The sequence below is a fragment of the Cetorhinus maximus genome, chromosome 38, assembly GCF_964194155.1.
Source record: "Cetorhinus maximus chromosome 38, sCetMax3.hap1.1, whole genome shotgun sequence".
Lineage (NCBI taxonomy): Eukaryota > Metazoa > Chordata > Chondrichthyes > Lamniformes > Cetorhinidae > Cetorhinus > Cetorhinus maximus.
In genome coordinates this window covers 4,166,998-4,184,971 of record NC_135916.1, presented here as the reverse complement: position 1 = coordinate 4,184,971, position 17,974 = coordinate 4,166,998, and the positions used below count along the sequence as shown (strand labels likewise).

The 17,974-nt window shown below is 47.3% G+C and overlaps 1 protein-coding gene across 1 annotated transcript; it reads left to right on the top strand.

Moving 5' to 3' along the window:
• The first annotated feature begins 5,998 nt into the window (after positions 1–5,998).
• LOC144672532 (alpha-1B-glycoprotein-like) lies at positions 5,999–17,444 on the top strand. Its single transcript, XM_078534369.1, has 6 exons — positions 5,999–6,395; positions 7,324–7,347; positions 7,879–8,178; positions 9,219–9,518; positions 11,945–12,244; positions 17,288–17,444. The coding sequence occupies exons 1-6, from the start codon at positions 6,332–6,334 to the stop codon at positions 17,377–17,379; spliced, it is 1,080 nt and encodes a 359-aa protein (XP_078390495.1). The 5' UTR covers positions 5,999–6,331; the 3' UTR covers positions 17,380–17,444.
• The last annotated feature ends 530 nt before the right edge of the window (positions 17,445–17,974 follow it).

Below are 17,974 nucleotides of genomic sequence, written 5' to 3'. Positions count from 1 at the left end.
CACCTTTTTCCTAATGGACTAAACCAGGTAAAGATTGCCAGCAACCGCTGGTTTATATTACATTGCATAAGGTTCAAACCTCATCACTTTCTTCCAATAGTGTTTGTTACTCACTACATTTCCAATTACACTTCATCTTTACCAGACATCCCCTGTGTCCATTGGACACCCTGAGTGCAGCTCTTTCTAGTTCAAACCTTATCGGTGCCAATGAGACTGCAGCAGATTTAATGTATCAGGTCAGGCACCTGAGATCTGAGCTGGCAGGAGTTTGGACACTGAAAACATTGAACACAAGGAGCTGGGGAAGGTGGGGGAGGGGAACGAATTAAAGAGGAGCTTCCCTGTGATCAAATGGTGTGATGTCCCTTCATGAAGCTGCTGTGGATCAAGCTGCGCTGGTTTCTGCCCAGGCTCATCCCCAAGGGCTCTGTGCTATTTGCGCTGTACCCAGGTGAAAACACACACACACACACACACACACACACAGACCCACACACACACACACAGATACACACATAAACGCACACACATAGAGATACACACACACACACACACACAGATACACACATAAACACACACACACACAGACACACAGAGACACACACACACACAAACATACACTGAGAGAATTATCCACTCCTGTCCTGTACCATAACAGGGCTGGAAACTGTTCAATTAGCTTTCCAAAGAATTCACTTTATTGAGGAAATCTGTGAGGGTACATTACATGACTTCCACGTTGACATAAAGTGCATTGCAATTCACTCTCTCTCTATTCACTGTGTGGGGCACTCTGAGGAACTTCAATACAATTGCACATTGGCTAGATTTACAATTCTCATTTCATATCAAACATTCTCTGAAGCCTTGTGTTACAGAGACCAGACTGACAACACTGCACAACTATATCCCAGATCTCCTGCAGGATTTGCCGTGTGTTCACCGAGTGACAGCTATACTCATTTCCCAGCTTTGAAGAGAGTGACTTCTGAGTTTCATTTCTGCATTGGTTTTCTCACCTCCCCAACTCCCACTCCAACCAAGCTGTGTGCTCACAGCTCAGATCTGTGAGAGCCAATGAAAATGTAGTGAAACAACTTCGCTGGCCTCTGTGCCAACAATCAAGAGCACTAATCTCGATCCTTTGGGATCTCACTTTGTCTTTCAGATTAAACAGGGAGCTGCAGACACAACAGCTCATTCCAGGATGCATTGGAGCCCGTTAGCATTTAGAAGATATTTAGACATGATTGCAGGCTTTCTTGCAGTTGGGATCTTGCTCCATTCTGTCCACTCGGGGTGTTCGATATCAGAGTTTCTCACATGGATATCAAGCTGTGTTTCATTCCTGAATTGAAATGTTAAATCTGGTGATTTCACACAATGGCTTAAACATGCTGACAGCAATGGGCTGCCTTTCACTGACTTCATTCACTGCAATATTACAGACTGAACCGTTAGACAATGAGTGATTCCATTCATCAGACACTTACAGCATTTAAAATATAAAGTTGGAGATCATTGGTAAAGTCCACAACAGGAGCAGCGGATTCCATAGGTACAGTTTAACAAATCATTTTCAAAAATAATCAGGTTAACAAGGGCAGGACACAACAAATGAGACACTGATGCAAATTTCCCCAGGTATAGAGTTAAAGCGCAGAGATATTATATCAATCTGCAATGTAGCTCTTTTTTACACACTCATCTTTACTATTCCATACCTCTGCTGGATGCTCTCAGAATTACACACACACCTTTACTGATCTACCCCCTGCTGGATGCTCTCAGAATTACTCACACACCTTTACTGATCTACCCCCTGCTGGATATTCTCGGCGTTACACACACAAAAACCTTTACTGATCTCCCCCCTGCTGGATGCTCTCAGAATTACACACACACCTTTACTGATCTACCCCCTGCTGGATGCTCTCAGAATTACACACACACACCTTTGCTGGTCTACCCCCTGCTGAATATTCTCAGAATTACACTCACACCTTTACTGATCTACCCCCTGCTGGATATTCTCGGAGTTACACTCACACACCTTTACTGATCTACCCCCTGCTGGATATTCTCGGAGCTACACACACAAAAACCTTTACTGATCTATCCCCGTGCTGGATATTCTCGGAGTTACACACACAAAAACCTTTACTGATCTATCCCCCTGCTGGATGCTCTCACACTTAAACACACACACACACAATCCTTAACTGTTCTACCCTCTGCTGGTTATTCTCAGAATTAAACACACACATTTGATGATCTTCCCCCCGCTAGGTGGTCTCAGAATTACACACATACATAACTTTGCACGGGCATTTTTTTATACTTTGGCTGGATGTCAGTAACTCAAGGATCCTTCCCAAAAATAGTCCATGATCTCTGGATGATGATCCGCAATTGAGGACTGTTCATTCTGTCTTTGCGTATGAAGCGTGGCGCGCGAGTGGAAGGGAGGATTTGTATATTTTCTATATCTCAGAGATATGCAGAGATGACAATAATTTATAATCATGAAGTAACTTTATTATTAGTTTTTTCTAAATTCTTCAGAATGTCTCCTCTGTGCTCCAACTCAGTCTCTCTGAGTTTCCGGAATGTCTGATTGTTTTGCTCTGAGTCAACACAGAGGCTAAATAAATCAATCAAGATCAGTTAACAGACTCACATAGTCAAACACAGAAGAATTGAACTGGACAGGAGGGGCATGGGTGAGGCAGCTGATGGAATTGTCTCAATCTTAGTGACAAAATAGTCAACGCGAACATCGCCATTGCTGCTGAAGCTGAAGGTGGAGGTGACAAAGGAGAGCTATTTAAGAAGGTTTGTTAGATTTGGGAAATGACGCCGTGGGTCACCTTTGAATTCCAGGATGATCATGGGACAGTGAGCGGATTGAGGAGTCGAGAGGAGAACCGATATTATTTTGACTCAAGGCCAGGCATATGTGACGGTGAATGGATGAAACAAATGCCCGCCATATGCTCTCAGGAAACTGTCCATTGCAGTGAAGTGGAAATGGGATCTGTACCAGGGGAGAGTCCCAGAATTGATGAAGCAATGGCGTTCCTGCAGGGCAGGGAATCTGATTGGGGTACTTTACACAGGAGGAGAGATTAAGGGTGGATAAGGGGGCGGTGAACTCGAAGGGGAGAGAGCACGGTGAATTGAGATGGAGTCACAGAAGACGAGGAGTCACTTATTGCCGAGGTTGAGCGAGGATAACAGTGAAAACATCGTGCTGAGGATTTTTCGATGGTACTTCGGTGCACGGCAGAGGAGGGCTTTTGTGAATGTGAGCCCCTCGCGAACAGAGATGGTCTCAGAAGGAGTAAGTGCGAGTGAAGTGAAAGGACACAGGAAGATCTAAGTGCCAGACTGGCGCTATGGTAGTCTGGACAGGCTGGAAGGATTGGAGAGACAGCTTTGGGGGCGGGGTGGAGGAGACTGGGGTGGGAGACTTCATTCACGGCACCATCAATCTTTACCCAGGTTTCCATTTAGGCCGTGGTGTGCATGTCATCATTCACAATAAACTCAAGGCTCCCAAGGGCCTTTCAGTTGCTCAGTCGCTGAAACAGTTGTGGATATATTATTCACTCGATCAACTTGGTCTAGACAACCTCCAGATTTTAAACGGCTCCCCGGACAGTTCTGTCAACCTTTTCTCCTGCACAGAGAACAATCCTATCTTCTGCAATCTACCCACATGACTGAACTCCCTCACCCCAGTCAGCCTTCCCGTAAATGGCATTTGCCGCCGATCTCAATCTAGAATTGGATTCACTGTTCCAGTTGATGTGTTGACCTCTCTGGAGAAACCTCCAAACTTCCTGTGTTTTTCCAGCTTTGATCGGAAATAATATGTCGAGGCCTGGAATATCGAGGGGTAATATAGCGACACCCTGAGAGATTTGTGTCCCATTTCACTGCAGACAGACGCAGGAGGGTGCACACTGTCTGGGTGCAAGCCTCAATTAAACAACAGCAGCGTGGGCTCTGGAAATGCGAATTGTTCTGGTTGGAATCTAATGCATTATTGAGTCATCCCATTGCTTTCCTTCCCTGCTACGAATTTTGATTTATCCACCCATGAAGTAAGGCGAACCGAGTGACGCCGTTTATGAGAATGTTGATACTGGTGTATTCAACATTTGCAATGGGGAGATGACGGGGGTCGAACATAGGACCGCATACATGCGACGGAAACGTTCTAACACTGAGCTGCATGACCTTTAACCACAATTAGCTCAGCGAACAAAGTGGGTCATGAGGCCATTTTTGCCCCCGAGGCCGCTCTATCGTTAAATTACACACTTGTAAACTTACTTCATTTACCTGCCCATGTCCCATTTTGTAACTTTGTCACATTCATGCCATGCACGATCCTGATGTGCTCCCTTTTCACACAGTGACACGGACAGTATCCCAGTTGGATAGATTGAAACATGAAGGTTCAGCACTGATGGACACCGATGTGCGAGCAGGCAGCAGGTTGATTGGAGAAGAAATGGAGATTGGAGATGTGGGCAGCGGGCTCCAAGAACGGAGGTTTGGCGAGATTTTATTTTTAAGAAGTGAATTGGTGGATGCAGTTCGAAGGAGAGGGCCGTGTTAGGAAATTAAGATATTTTAAGTAAGTTATATCTGTATTTGTAGGTGTTAGGCATGGGTTTTTAGCTTGAATTGTTAATTTTGGTTTTCATTTATGCATCTTCCTGTAAAAGAAAGTTCTGGTTTCACTTCCAAAGTTGCTTACATTTGAGGATTTTACCACTGTTGTAGCTAATGTAAATATAGAAGAGGACAAGAATCGGGTTGTTTAATTGAGTTGGGGGCTTTAATTTATGATTGCAACAGCGGTGATGTTCAAAGGATCCATTAACAACAAGGCGTAATATACATCTCCACACATTCACCCCGCCCCCAGTAAATGTTGTATTAAAATCCCAAATATAATCTCCACACATTCACCCCGCCCCCAGTAAATGTTGTATTAAAAGCCCAAATATCATCTCCACACATTCACCCCGCCCCCAGTAAATGTTGTATTAAAATCCCAAATATAATCTCCACACATTCACCCCGCCCCCAGTAAATGTTGTATTAAAAGCCCAAATATCATCTCCACACATTCACCCCGCCCCCAGTAAATGTTTTATTAAAATCCCAAATATCATCTCCACACATTCACCCCGCCCCCAGTAAATGTTGTATTAAATTCCAAATATCATCTCCACACATTCACCCTGCCCCCAGTAAATGTTGTATTAAAATCCCAAAAATCATCTTCACACATTCACCCCCCTCCCCTAGTAAATGTTGTATTAAAATCCCAAATATCATCTCCACACATTCACCCCGCCCCCAGTAAATGTTGTATTAAATTCCAAATATCATCTCCACACATTCACCCTGCCCCCAGTAAATGTTGTATTAAAATCCCAAAAATCATCTTCACACATTCACCCCCCTCCCCTAGTAAATGTTGTATTAAAATCCCAAAAATCATCTTCACACATTCACCCCCCTCCCCTAGTAAATGTTGTATTAAAATCCCAAATATCATCTCCACACATTCACCCCGCCCTCAGTAAATGTTGTATTAAATTCCAAATATCATCTCCACACATTCACTCCGCCCCCAGTAAATGTTGTATTAAAATCCCAAATATCATCTCCACACATTCACCCCGCCCCCAGTAAATGAATAACTTTGCTGTGCTTTGAAAATCCTCTGCAAGACCTTGTCAATGTTTAACCCCCCCACAACCCCCTCCCCCACACACACACACATAAAAGGTTTCTAATGAACACATTCCCAGGATAATTTTCTCAATTTCTCAGACCGATTCGTTATCCCAGGAACAACGCTAGAAACAAACATCATTTATTGCGGTGGGGCGGGTGGCGGGGGATTTAATTTTTTACATCTTTCCAATCTTTTCTTCGCCCTGTGTGTGTGCCCGGCCCGGGAGGAGGTGATTGAGACAGAGCAGGACCCCCGCTGTGTGGCGAGTTCGGAGGGGTCTGACTGGAACGGCGGTGACGGCTGATTTGTACCTAAGAAGATGCGGCAGTTCCTCTGAAAAAACAGAACGGCTTCTCCCGGGCACTCTCCGCACACACTGATTCTCTTAGCAAGGCCACTCGGCTTTATAAAAAAGTTACAGAATATCACTTAAACCCGCCACCTCACATCCAGGGACACTCAACCCTCCATCGTCACAAGGTCTTTGGCAGTTTCACATTTAGCTCCGGCTTTCTCTCTCTCTCTCTCCAGTCAGAGGAGCAGCAAGAAGATCATCGCTTCCCAATGTCTGTCTCTGGGACCAAACCCTTTCTCCAGGAGGCAGTGGTCTCCATTCTGCTGCTGATGGGTAAGTGCAGCCCCTTCCTTTTTAAAATTGGTTAGCAGCCACATGAGGGATTTTATTTTAAACCACACCAGCCCCCCCATCTCTCCCTCTCTAAAACTCGAAATGAGGAAGTTTCAAACTGGGTTTCTGCTCCAAACTCACAAACTCTTTTCTGAAGCGTTAAGAATTGAGGCCGGACATTCTCAGGCTATTGTTTCTCACCCCAATGCTCCGCTCCTCAAAACTTTCAACTCCAAATCTTTCCTTTTAGCTCAGCGATGGCTCTGATTCCCCTGTCCTGCACATCGAATTTAAAACAATTTCCTTCAGATTAAACCCCATCAGTGTCTCTGTAACCCCCTCCATCCCCTACAATCCTCATTCTCCTGTCCAAATCCCTCCCTCAACCTCCCCCCCTCCACATCTCTGTAACCCCCTCCATCCCCTACAGTCCTCATCCTCCTGTTCACATCCCTCCCTCAACCTCCCCCTCTCCACATCTCTGTAATCCCCTCCATCCCCTACAGTCCTCATCCTCCTGTTCACATCACTCCCTCACCCTCCCCCTCTCCACATCTCTGTAACCTCCTCCATCCCCTACAGTCCTCATCCTCCTGTTCACATCCCTCTCTGACCCCCACTGTCATGCCGTATTCCCCTACCCTCCCTGTCTTATTTATCCCATTCCCCTTTCCAATATTCCGATCAGATCTTCTTCCTCTTTTCAGTCAAATGGTTCCAGCTCACAAAATTCGAACTGCATCAAAATGAAATGTTCTCCCCCCGCCCCACCGCCGCAATGATCTGCTCCTGTATTAATTTCACCAGTTTTAATATGCAATCGCTGCCCTGTGATTTCACAGCAATACCTATGCAGCAACATTTCCAGTACAACCGACTAACCGATGTCTTTACTGATCTGCTTCCATTTCCATGCGGTGCATTGCAGCGGTGTCGCTTGGAGCTCAGCGCGGTGAGTAATTCAATGAGTCTAAGGCTCTCCTGTATATGTTTACAACCAGTTCAACGAGGTGTCAGCTGTGGCTCAGTTCATAGCGCCCTCGCCTTTGAATCAGAAAGTTGTGGGTTCAAGTCCCACTCCCGGAAACCAGGAACTGTGAATGTACTCGAAAGAGTTACAGTCAGTGCAGAATGTGGACAATTCCCACTGGCCAATCACAAACAGTGATATCTGATGGGACACCTCATCAAATGGCTTTTGGGAATCAAAGTACCCCCCACATGGCCCCTTTATCCTCATGAGGAAATTAGTGATGGGCAATCGATGCTGGCCCAACCAGCGACGCCCACACCCCATGAACAAATTAAACAATTAAATAAGGATAACACCCCACCTGGTTTATTTCCAGCTGGGCGGCGGGCACAACATTGTCTGGCGGGCGTTAATGAGTGTGTGGGATGCAGGGGAGCGGATTCATTGTGGAGCAGCAATAAAAATGTTTGTATCAAACCTGCCGTGTGTGATATATTGTTTATTCTTCAGCTTCCTTACCCAAACCCATCCTGTCTCTGGTTCCGCCATCGAGTGTTATTCTACCGGGAGAAGAATTTTCTCTCGTCTGCTATTTCCCTCTCAACGGCTGCAATGTTGAACTGTACAAGGGTTTCAAAGACAGAGTCTTGACGGCGAATGAAGTGAACTATACCGCCGCCTTCAAGGTCGCTGCAGCTTTACCATCGAAAGGGCAGAACTCCTATGCCTGCAAATACCAAAAATTCTTCCAGAGGAACATGACCTGGGCATATTCGCCATTCAGCGACCCGCTGCAGTTCAATGTAGCAGGTAAGGGAAACTCAACAAGACCCTGACTGAGAGGGAGAAACACTGAAAGTCGCTTATTTTTAATTGGTTTATGGGATGTGGGCATCTCCGGCTCGGCCAGCATTTATTGCCCATCCCTAATTGCCCTTGTTCAAGGGCATTTAAGAGTCTAAATCGGGATCTAGAGTCACATGGAGGGCAGAGCAGACAAGGGGGGCAGATTTACTTCCCTAAAGGACATTAGTGAACCCAGATGTGTTTTTACCAGAATCTTTTCATAGTCATCGCTAGATTTTTGATTCCGGATGGTGGCAGGATTGGAACCCAAGTACCTAGAGCATTACCCTCGGTCTTTGGATTATTAGTCTATCGACAATACCACTGCACATTTCCCTCCCCCTGAGCAAGGGGAGCTCAGTTCCTCTAATTCATCACCTCACGCGGGAGAAACAGACCCATACTGTTCATGTGACCGTAGGAACAGCTGGAATGTAGCACCGCAGGTGTGACGGGTCATTTAATGCGTGAATCGCTATGTGAACCTGGGGGCGCCTTCGCCAAAGAGTGGAAAGCAAGAGCCGAAATATTAGCGTGCAGCCCATGGCAGCCGAATAGCACAAATTTGGAACCCGCCACCTCTCAAAGTTGGAATTTTTCGCACGGCTTTGAGTTGCTCAGTCAGTTGGGCTCTGAGCTGAAGTCAGGACTGATCGACGTGAGCCCAGGGACCGCCCCGAGCTTCCTTTCCCAATGTTGTCCTTATATTCCCAAAATGCGCTGGCAGGAAACGATCTTGGGTCGGAAGATGTAGAATCCGTATCGGTGGAGGTAAGTTATAAGAAGCGGAAGAATACAACAATGCTTGCCATCATCATCACTGGTACATTCTCCATAACAGCGCTAACTTGCCAGCCGATCAGCACTTTCTTCACATGCGGTAGAAATTGTTGTTTTGTCCAGCATATTATATTGATATTCTTGCAAAGTGTCCTGATGAAAAGCTCTGACGTGTCTCTTTTTTCAGCCATACTTGTTTGCTCCTTGCGCCCCATTTCTTACAGATGAGCTTCCAAAGCCCTCAGTCTCCGTGGAGCCGGCCTCCGGGGTGCTCTCGGTGGGGGATCAGGTTCACATTAACTGCACCACCAGCTACCCAAGCCGCCTCTCCCGCTTGTACAGGGAACGTGACGGGAGTATCATCGACACCCACAACACCTCAGACTCCGTGCGGACCTCCACCTTCACCATCAGGGAGCTGGAGCCAATGGATGGCGGAGCGTACAGCTGCAAGGCGGTGAAGACGGTGCTAGGGAGAGATTACGGGTCCCCGCGTAGCGACTTGGTGGAGTTCAATGTGACCGGTAAGCCATGTGTTATTCAATGTATCTTTGTCGCATAAAAAGGCAAAATTAGTGGCTCTTTACTGAAATGCACGCAGTTTTCAGAACATAATAAATGAATTAATGGCACGAGTAGAGGTTAATGGGTATGATCTTACAGCCATTACAGAGATGCAGTTACAAGGAGGTCAAAGCTGGGAACTATATATTCAGGGGGATGGGACTTTTCGAAAGGACATGCAGGGAGGAAAGGGTGGTGGGGTATCTTTGTTATTACAAGATGGAATAAGTGCGATAATAAGACATGATCTTGGACGGGAAGATGTTGAATCCATATCGGTGGAGGTAATTAGTAACAAGGGGAAGAAGACAACAATACTTTGCAGTTAACTGTCACTCATCATCAATGGTGCATACTCGATGGCAGCACTACTTGCCAGACAATCAGCATTCTCTTGTGGCGTAAATTTTAGTTTATTTCCCCCTTATGTTGATATTCTTGCCAAGTGCCCTGATGAATGGCAGACAAAAAGCTTCGACATGTCCCCTTTTCAGCCATAATTGAGTTTCCAATGTTGTGAATCTGACGAAAGGCTGGTGCCTGAATCAGTCACCAGTCTGAACTCAGGAAATCATGTCTTTGGTTTTGCATTCCAAGACTCCACAATACTCTTTTTAGCGCCCAGGGACACAGGGGCGAGTGTCCTATCGTCATTCGCCCTCCACCTAACATAATTCTGGGGCAACACGGGATGGGGCACTTGACTAGTCAACAACATGTAATTAGGTAAGAGGAGCTGGCAAGCCTAGGGGAAACGCCAGGAGGTGCTGGTCCACAGCCTCGGTCTATTTGCTTGATAAAATGATATAGATGCCCGAGGGGCTTGCAAAGGAACTTCACCAGGCTGATTCCAAGGCTAACAGGGGCTGCCCTGTGAGGAACGACCCAGTAAAATAGGGCCGGGGGTGAGGCTTCCCGGTTGAAGCATCACAAAATTCTCAGAGGGGTGTGACGGGGTTGATGCCAACAAGTTCTGGCCGGCATCGTTCCGGCCCACATCCCCCCACCCCACTCCCTCCCCCCCGCCCCGCCCCCCTGCTTCCCCGGGCTGCGGAGTGGAGAAAAAGGGCGGGAGGGGCCGTGGTCGGCCTGCTCCATCTTATGCTATTCGGCAGCTGGGGGCTGCATGCTCCTGTCCCTGCTGATACCATGTAGCCATTGATCATTCCACGCCCAAATTGACATGGTGTCCAAACATAAGACGAACCCTTAGATCTCTGGTGACTCCCTGCAGCTGCTATCTTAGTTCCATAAACAGCTTTTCCCTCACCAGAGTTAGTAGGATGATTATCTGTGTGCTGCTTCACTTAAGGAAGTGCGTAGTGTCAAGATGTTTGCTCGTTAATGACTTTGCCATGTTACGGTCGGAAGGAAGGTTAGTCTCTGTATCAATCGCCTCCGTTGTCTCAGTCAGGGTCAAATCCAGTCTCTGGCTGGCCATTCTGAAGAGTTGCCTTTCCTTGCTGTTTGGTCTCCTTATTTAAGGAAGGATGTAAATCCATTGGAGGCGGTTCAGAGGAGGTTTACTACATTGATACCTGGAATGAGTGGGTTGTCTTATGAGGAAAGGCTGGATAGACTGGCCTTGTTGGAGTTTAGAAGAGTGAGGGGTGATTTGATTAAAACATACAAGATCCTGAACGGCCTGGACAAAGTGGACGTGGAAAGGATGTTTCCTCTTGTGGGTGAGTCCAGAACGAGGGGAAACTGTTTTCAAATTAGGTTTCACCCTTTTAGGACCGAGATGTGGAGATATTTTTTCTCCCACAGTGGATAGAACGAATTTGGAACTCTCCGCCTCAGAAGGTGGTGGAGGCGGGGTCATTTAATATTTTTACGGAGGAGGTAGATAGGTTCTTGTTCGCTAGGGAATCAATGATTATCAGGGGTAGGTGGGAATGTGGAAATCGAAACACAAGAAGATCAACCATGATCTCATTTAATGGTGGATTATGGAGCTTCAGCCCAAGATTAAATACATCTAACGCTGACACTGCAGCACTCCCACAGTACTGGCATCGGGAGGACTGTCTGCCTGGATTCTGGAGGTCAAATCCGAGATTATATACATCTACCTCCGACAGAGCAGCACTCCCTCAGTACTGGAACCGGGGGCAGTGTCGGCCTGGATTGTGGAGCTCAAATCCTAGAGCAGGTGTTTGCCCCTTACCGTGTAGAAGCCTTTCTGTTTTGACACCGGGTAATTTTTGATCTGAATTATCGAGTTGAGGTGCCTGCAGACAATACTGAGTACCAGGAGGTAGTGACAAAATAACCCCACGCCGACCCACACTCCCGGCCTTTCTCCTGGTGCATCAATACCTGACTCAGTCAGTCTCCCAGGGTGTGCTGTAGACTATTCATGTATGCGCCTGTTTAATTTCAGAGGTGCTCCCCAGGGCCACCATTTCTGTCGAGCCGCCTTCTGGCGAGGTCAGCACTGGGAGGCCAGTTCGCCTGACCTGCACAGGCGCCATTCTGAACTCCGGTGGCCAATTCTACTTGTACCGCGATAGAGAAACGAGGGGAACAATACCTGTACCCGGCTCTGTGCCGTCGGCCTCGTTCATCGTCAATGACTTGATCAGTGCCGGGAAATGGAGCTTCAACTGTGGCTATGCCAGGATAGTAAAGCAGACGGTATATTACTCAGCCCACAGCGAAGCGGTGCAGGTAACTGTGACAGGTGAGTGACATTTAATTGCCCCCTGAGGCGACAGCCGAAATCGCAATGTCAGTTCACGCATCTATGCTGGCAATACCCAGCTCTCTCCCCGCCACCTCTATGCACAATTCCATCATCTCTCAATTGTCACAATCTTTGTCGGACTTCCAGTGCCGAATGAGCATAGACATCCTCTTATTGAATGTTGCATTTCTTGAAAGCTCTGTCTTCGATCGCCATTCCGAAATTAAGTCCAAAGCCGGTGAATCAGCCCCTCTCCCTCCCAACTGTTCAGACACTGGAACAGAATGGTCAATTACTCGGTGTCATGTTTGACATAGAGATGAGATTTTAAACACATTTCCTCTCATTCGTTCATGGGATTGGGGCATCACAGGCGGGACCCAGTATTTAATGCTTCTCCCTAATTGCCCCATGAGAAGGTGGTGATGAGCTGCCTTCTTGAACCACAGCAGTGTAGAACACCGGGCTGTTCTGGAGCGAGTCCAGGGGTTTTGATCCTCGTGGGTCACCATTGACCAGAAACTGAACTGGACCAGCCATATATATACTGTAGCCACAAAAGCAGGTCAGAGGCTGGGAATCCTGCCAAGAGTAAATCACCTCCTGACTCCCCAAAGCCTGCCCACAATCTACAAGGCAGAATTCAGAAGTGTGATGAAGTACTCTGCACTTTCCTCCATGAGTAGAGCTCCCACAACACTCAGGAAGATCGACACCGTCCAGGACAAAGCAGCCTCGCTTGATCGGCTCCCCATCCACAGACATTCACTCCCTCCACCACCGAAGCACAGTGACAGCAGTGTGTACAATCTACAAGATGCTCTGCAGCAACTCGCCAAGGCTCTTTAAAGGGCACATTCCAAAACCACGACCACCACCATCTAGACAGACAACGACAGCAGAAACATGGAAACACCACTAACTGGAGGTTCCCCTCCAAGCCACTCACCATCCTGACTTAGAAATATATCGCTGTTCCTTCACTGTCTCTGGGTGAAAATCCTGGAACTCCCTCCCGAACAGCACTGTGGGTGTAGCTGCGCCACAGGCACTGCAGCGGCTGAAGAAAGCAGCTCATCACCACTTTCTCAAGGACAACGAAGGATGGGCAATAAATTCTGGCCCAGCCAGCGAAGCCCACATCCCGTGAATGATTATAAAATAGAAAAATCCTGCTACAGTGAACGGATGATGATGTAGTTCCCAGGGAGGATAGTGTGTGGCTTGGAGAACAACTTGCAGATGGTGGTGTTGCAATGCGTCTGCTAATCATTTGCCGAGGCAAAAAGCCAGTGCGAATGCTGCCCATTTCCACCTCTATAACATCGCTCGATTCCCACTGTCTCAGCTCATCTGAACCTGAAACACTCATCTGAGCATTGTTGTTGCCTCTAGAATTGATCCTTTCAGCACGATTGCGGTTAGACTCCCATCTTCTATTCCTTGTAGCCCTAAGCTTATCCAATATGCCTGGTGCTCCATGTCCTCACACGCACTGAGTCCCGCTCCTGTATCCCCGCTTTGTGCTCACTGTCCTAAATTGCCGCCTGCTCCATCAACGCCACAACCTTAAAATGATAATCCTTCCCTTCAAATGCCTCAACCTGACCCTGAGCCCTCCCGCAGGAACCTCCAATACGGACTCCCCTTTACAGGTCTCTACATGGGCTCCCAACACATCCCTAATTCCAATGCTCAATTCTCAATCCTCATCCTCCCGTTCAAATCCATACATGACACATCGGCCCATCCCTGTCTACAACACGCCTCCACCGTCACTGCAATCCTTCAATATGCAGTGTGCAGTTTTGGTCTCCTTATTGAAGGAAGGGCATTGGAGGCGTTTCAGAGGAATTTTCCTAGATTTCCACCTGAAATGAATGGGTTGTCTCATGACAAATGTTGGACAGACTGGGCTTGTTTGCACTGGATTTTAGAACAGTGAGAGGTGATTTGTTGGATTTGTGCAAGATCCTGAACGGCCTTGGCAAGGTGGGCGTGGAAGGGATATTTCCTCTTAAGGGTGAGTCCTGAATTAGGGTGCACTGTTTTAAAATCAGGGCTCACCCTTCTCGGACAGAGATGAGGAGGATTTTTTTTCTCACAGAGCGCTGTGTGACTTTCGCACTCTCTGCCTCAGAAGACTGTGGAGGCGGGGTCATTGAACATTGTTAAGGCGGAAGTAGATAGACTATTATCAGGTAAGGGAATCAGAGGTTATCGGGGCCTCGATTGGGAACTGGAAATCGAAACACAAGATAAGCCATGATCTTATTGAATGGCGGAACAGATTGAGGGGCCGACTCGTCTAATCCCGATCCTATTTCTTATTTTCTGTTATTGAATCCCGGCCTCTTGAAATCCCTTGAGCACCATTGGCGGCCGCGCCATAAGCCCGGGAGCCCTGCGCTCTGGAAATCACACTCTAAACCTTTCTTTCTCTATTCACTACCTCCCCTCAAACCAGCGTGCAACACCTTACCCTGCGCACCACATCCCCACAATCTCTCTCCTTTAAGATTTTCTTCCAAAATCATCCCTTTGACCAATACCAACCTGCTTTGAACAAGTTTAGAGAGGGAGTGAGGGGGCGAGGCACTATGCAGGTACTATACAGTAGGACGCGAGATGTGTTTGGAGGACGTTGGAGAGATTGGGAGGGGTCGAGGGGCCATTGAGAGATTTGAACAGGTGTTTGAGAACTGTAGGAGCTGGGGGTGGTTACAGCAATAGGGAGGGAGTTGGCGAGGGACAATACAGGGATTTGGAGAGGAGGAGGAGAATTGTAGGGGCTGGAGGAGGTTACAGAGATAGTTATGGAGGGGGCGAGAGAGATTTGAACAGGAGTAAGAGAATTTTAGGTGCTGGAGGAAGTTCCATAGATCGGGAGGGAGGGGACGAGGAAGGGATTTGAACAAGAGTATGAGAATTGCAGTGGATAGAGGAAGTTACAGAGATAGGGAGGGAGTGAGTGAAGGAGGCATTTGAACAGAAAGATGAGATTTGAAGGGGTTGGAGGAGGCCACAGAGATGGGGAGGAGGACGAGAAGTCATGTAGATATTGGACCTAGAATACTGTGTTCAGTATTGGTCTCCTTATTTAAGAAAGAATGCAAATGCAATAGATTCAGAGGAGGTTTACCAGACTAATGCCAGGTATCGGCGGGTTGTCTAATGAAGAAAGGCTGGACAGGTTAGGCTTGTATCCACTGGAGTTTAGAAGATTATGAGTCGATTGGATTGAAAACTTTAAGATCCTGAGGGGTATTGACAGGGTGGATGTGGAGAGGATGTTTCCTCTTGTGGGAGAATCTAAGACTAGGTGTCATTATTTAAAATGTAGGGTGGCCCATTGAAGACAGAGATTAGACTAACTTTGTATCATCGTGAGGCTTTGAAAATCTCTTCCTGAAAAGGCGGTGGAAGCAGTGCGTTTGAATATTTTTAAGTTGGAGCTAGATAGATTTTTGGCAGCTATTGTGGTGAAAGGTTATCGGTGGTAGGCGGGAGGTGACAATCAAGTCAGCCATGATTTTATTGAATGGCAGAGCGGGCCCGAGGGGCCAAGGGGCCGAATCCTGCTTTTTATTCGAATGTCCGAATGTGGGATGAGAATTGTAGGGGCTGGAGGAGGTTACAGAGATAAGGAGGGAGGGGCCAGGTAAGGATTAGAACAGGAGGGTGAGAACTGTAGGGGCCGGAGACGGTTACAGAGATAGGGAGGGGGCGGTGTGCTTTGCTGATATTTGGACATGAGGATGAGCATTACAGGGACTGGAGGAGGTTACAGAGATAGTGAGGGATTTGAACAGGAGGACGAGAATTGCAGGGGCTGGAGGAGGTTACAGAGATAGGGAGGGAGGGGGTGAGGGAGATATTTGAGCAGGAGGACGAGAATTGTAGGGGCTGGAGGAGGATACAGAGATAGGGAGGGAGGGGGTGAGGGACGGATTTGAACAGGAGGACGAGAATTGTAGGGGCTGGAGGAGGATACAGAGATAGGGAGGGAGGGGGTGAGGGAGGGATTTGAACAGCATGAGAATTGTAGGGGCTGGAGGAGGTTACAGTGATAGGGAGGGAGGGTCTAAGGGAGGGAGATGAACAGGAGGATGAGAATTTTAGTGGCTGGGGGAGGTTACAGTGATAAGAAGGGAGCGGGACGAAGGGCAATTGTCGCATTTGAACATGAGGATGAGAATTGTAGGGGCTGAAGGAGCTTACAGAGATAAGGAGGGAGGGGCGAGGGGCCAGGTAGGGATTAGAAGAGGAGGAAGAGAATTGTAGGGGTGAAGGAGGTTACAGAGATAAGGAGGGAGGGGCGTGGGATCAGGTAGGGATTAGAAAAGGAGGATGAGAATTGTAGGGGCTGGAAAATGTTACAGAGATAGGGAAAGAAGGGGCGAGGGGCTATGATGGTACTTGATCATGAGATTGAGAATGATTGGGGCTGGAGTAGTTTACAGATATAGGGAGGGGGAGGGTGTGAATGCCATGGATCGATTTGAAATGGAGGGTCAGAATTGGAGGGGTTGAGGGGTATTACAGAGATAGGGACGGAAGGCGCTTAGACCATAGAAGGCTTTGAACAAGGGAGTGAGAATTTTAGGGGCTGGAGGAGGGTACAGAAATAGGCAGGGAGGGAGCGTGGGGCCATGGAGGGAATAGAACATGAGAGTGAGAATTGCAGGTTTTGGAGTAGGTTACAGAAATAGAAAGGGAATAAGTAAGGGGCCATGGAGGGATTTGAATCGGAGAATGAGAATTGTAGGGGCTGGGGAATGTTTCAGAGATAGGGAAAGATGGGGCGAGGGGCTATGATGGTGTTTGAACTTGCGGATGCGAATTATAGGGGTTGGAGGAGGCTACCGAGATAGGTGGACTTTTAATTGGGGCATTGAGCGATTTGGAGCGGGGTGTAAGAATTGTATTATGTGGTGCAGGTTGCAGACATATGGAGGGGACAATGGGGTCAAGGAGCCGCTACTCGTCTTTGCAAAGGTGTTTAAGAATAACAGATTAATATTCTCCCTTCTCTTCTAGATTTTAATGGAACATGCGATTCATTCCCAAACGTTTTCTGTCTCGTTGCTATTGTCCTGCTTGGGATGATGTCTATCCTGGGTGTAGAGTGAAATCCAGCCAAGGGAAATAAATGCTGTAGCTGTGTGGTTTATCACTCGAGCATTTCATATTTGAATAAAAGCAATTTTGAATCTATCTCAGTGTCTATATCATGATATCAACACGTACAAATTTTCCATTAGCAAATATCAGCAATATGACTGAAGGTTCCCCGATGCTAAACCCCAAGTGCAGCATTACACTCCGCTTTCTGTCACGAAGGATGTAACATGCACACAATCTCCTCCCTCAATGTGAGAGGGGCTCTTATAAAGGTGCTAAAATATATTCAGTTTGGGAGGAGATTGTGTCAGTGTGCTAATGCCACTGAAGCAGTCCACACCCAAATGCAGCAAGACCTGGTCAATATCCCGGCTTGGGCTGTCAAGTGGCAAGTAGCATTCTAACCACACAAGTATCAGGCAGTGAACATCTCTGACAAGCGAGAATCCAGCCTTCGCCCCTTGACATTCAATGACATTACCAGCAGTGAATCCTACACTGCTAACATCCTGGGGGTGAACATTGACCGGAAACTGAAGTGGACTAGCCATATAAATACTGTGGCTACAAAACCATTTCAGGATCTAGGAATCCTGCGTCGAG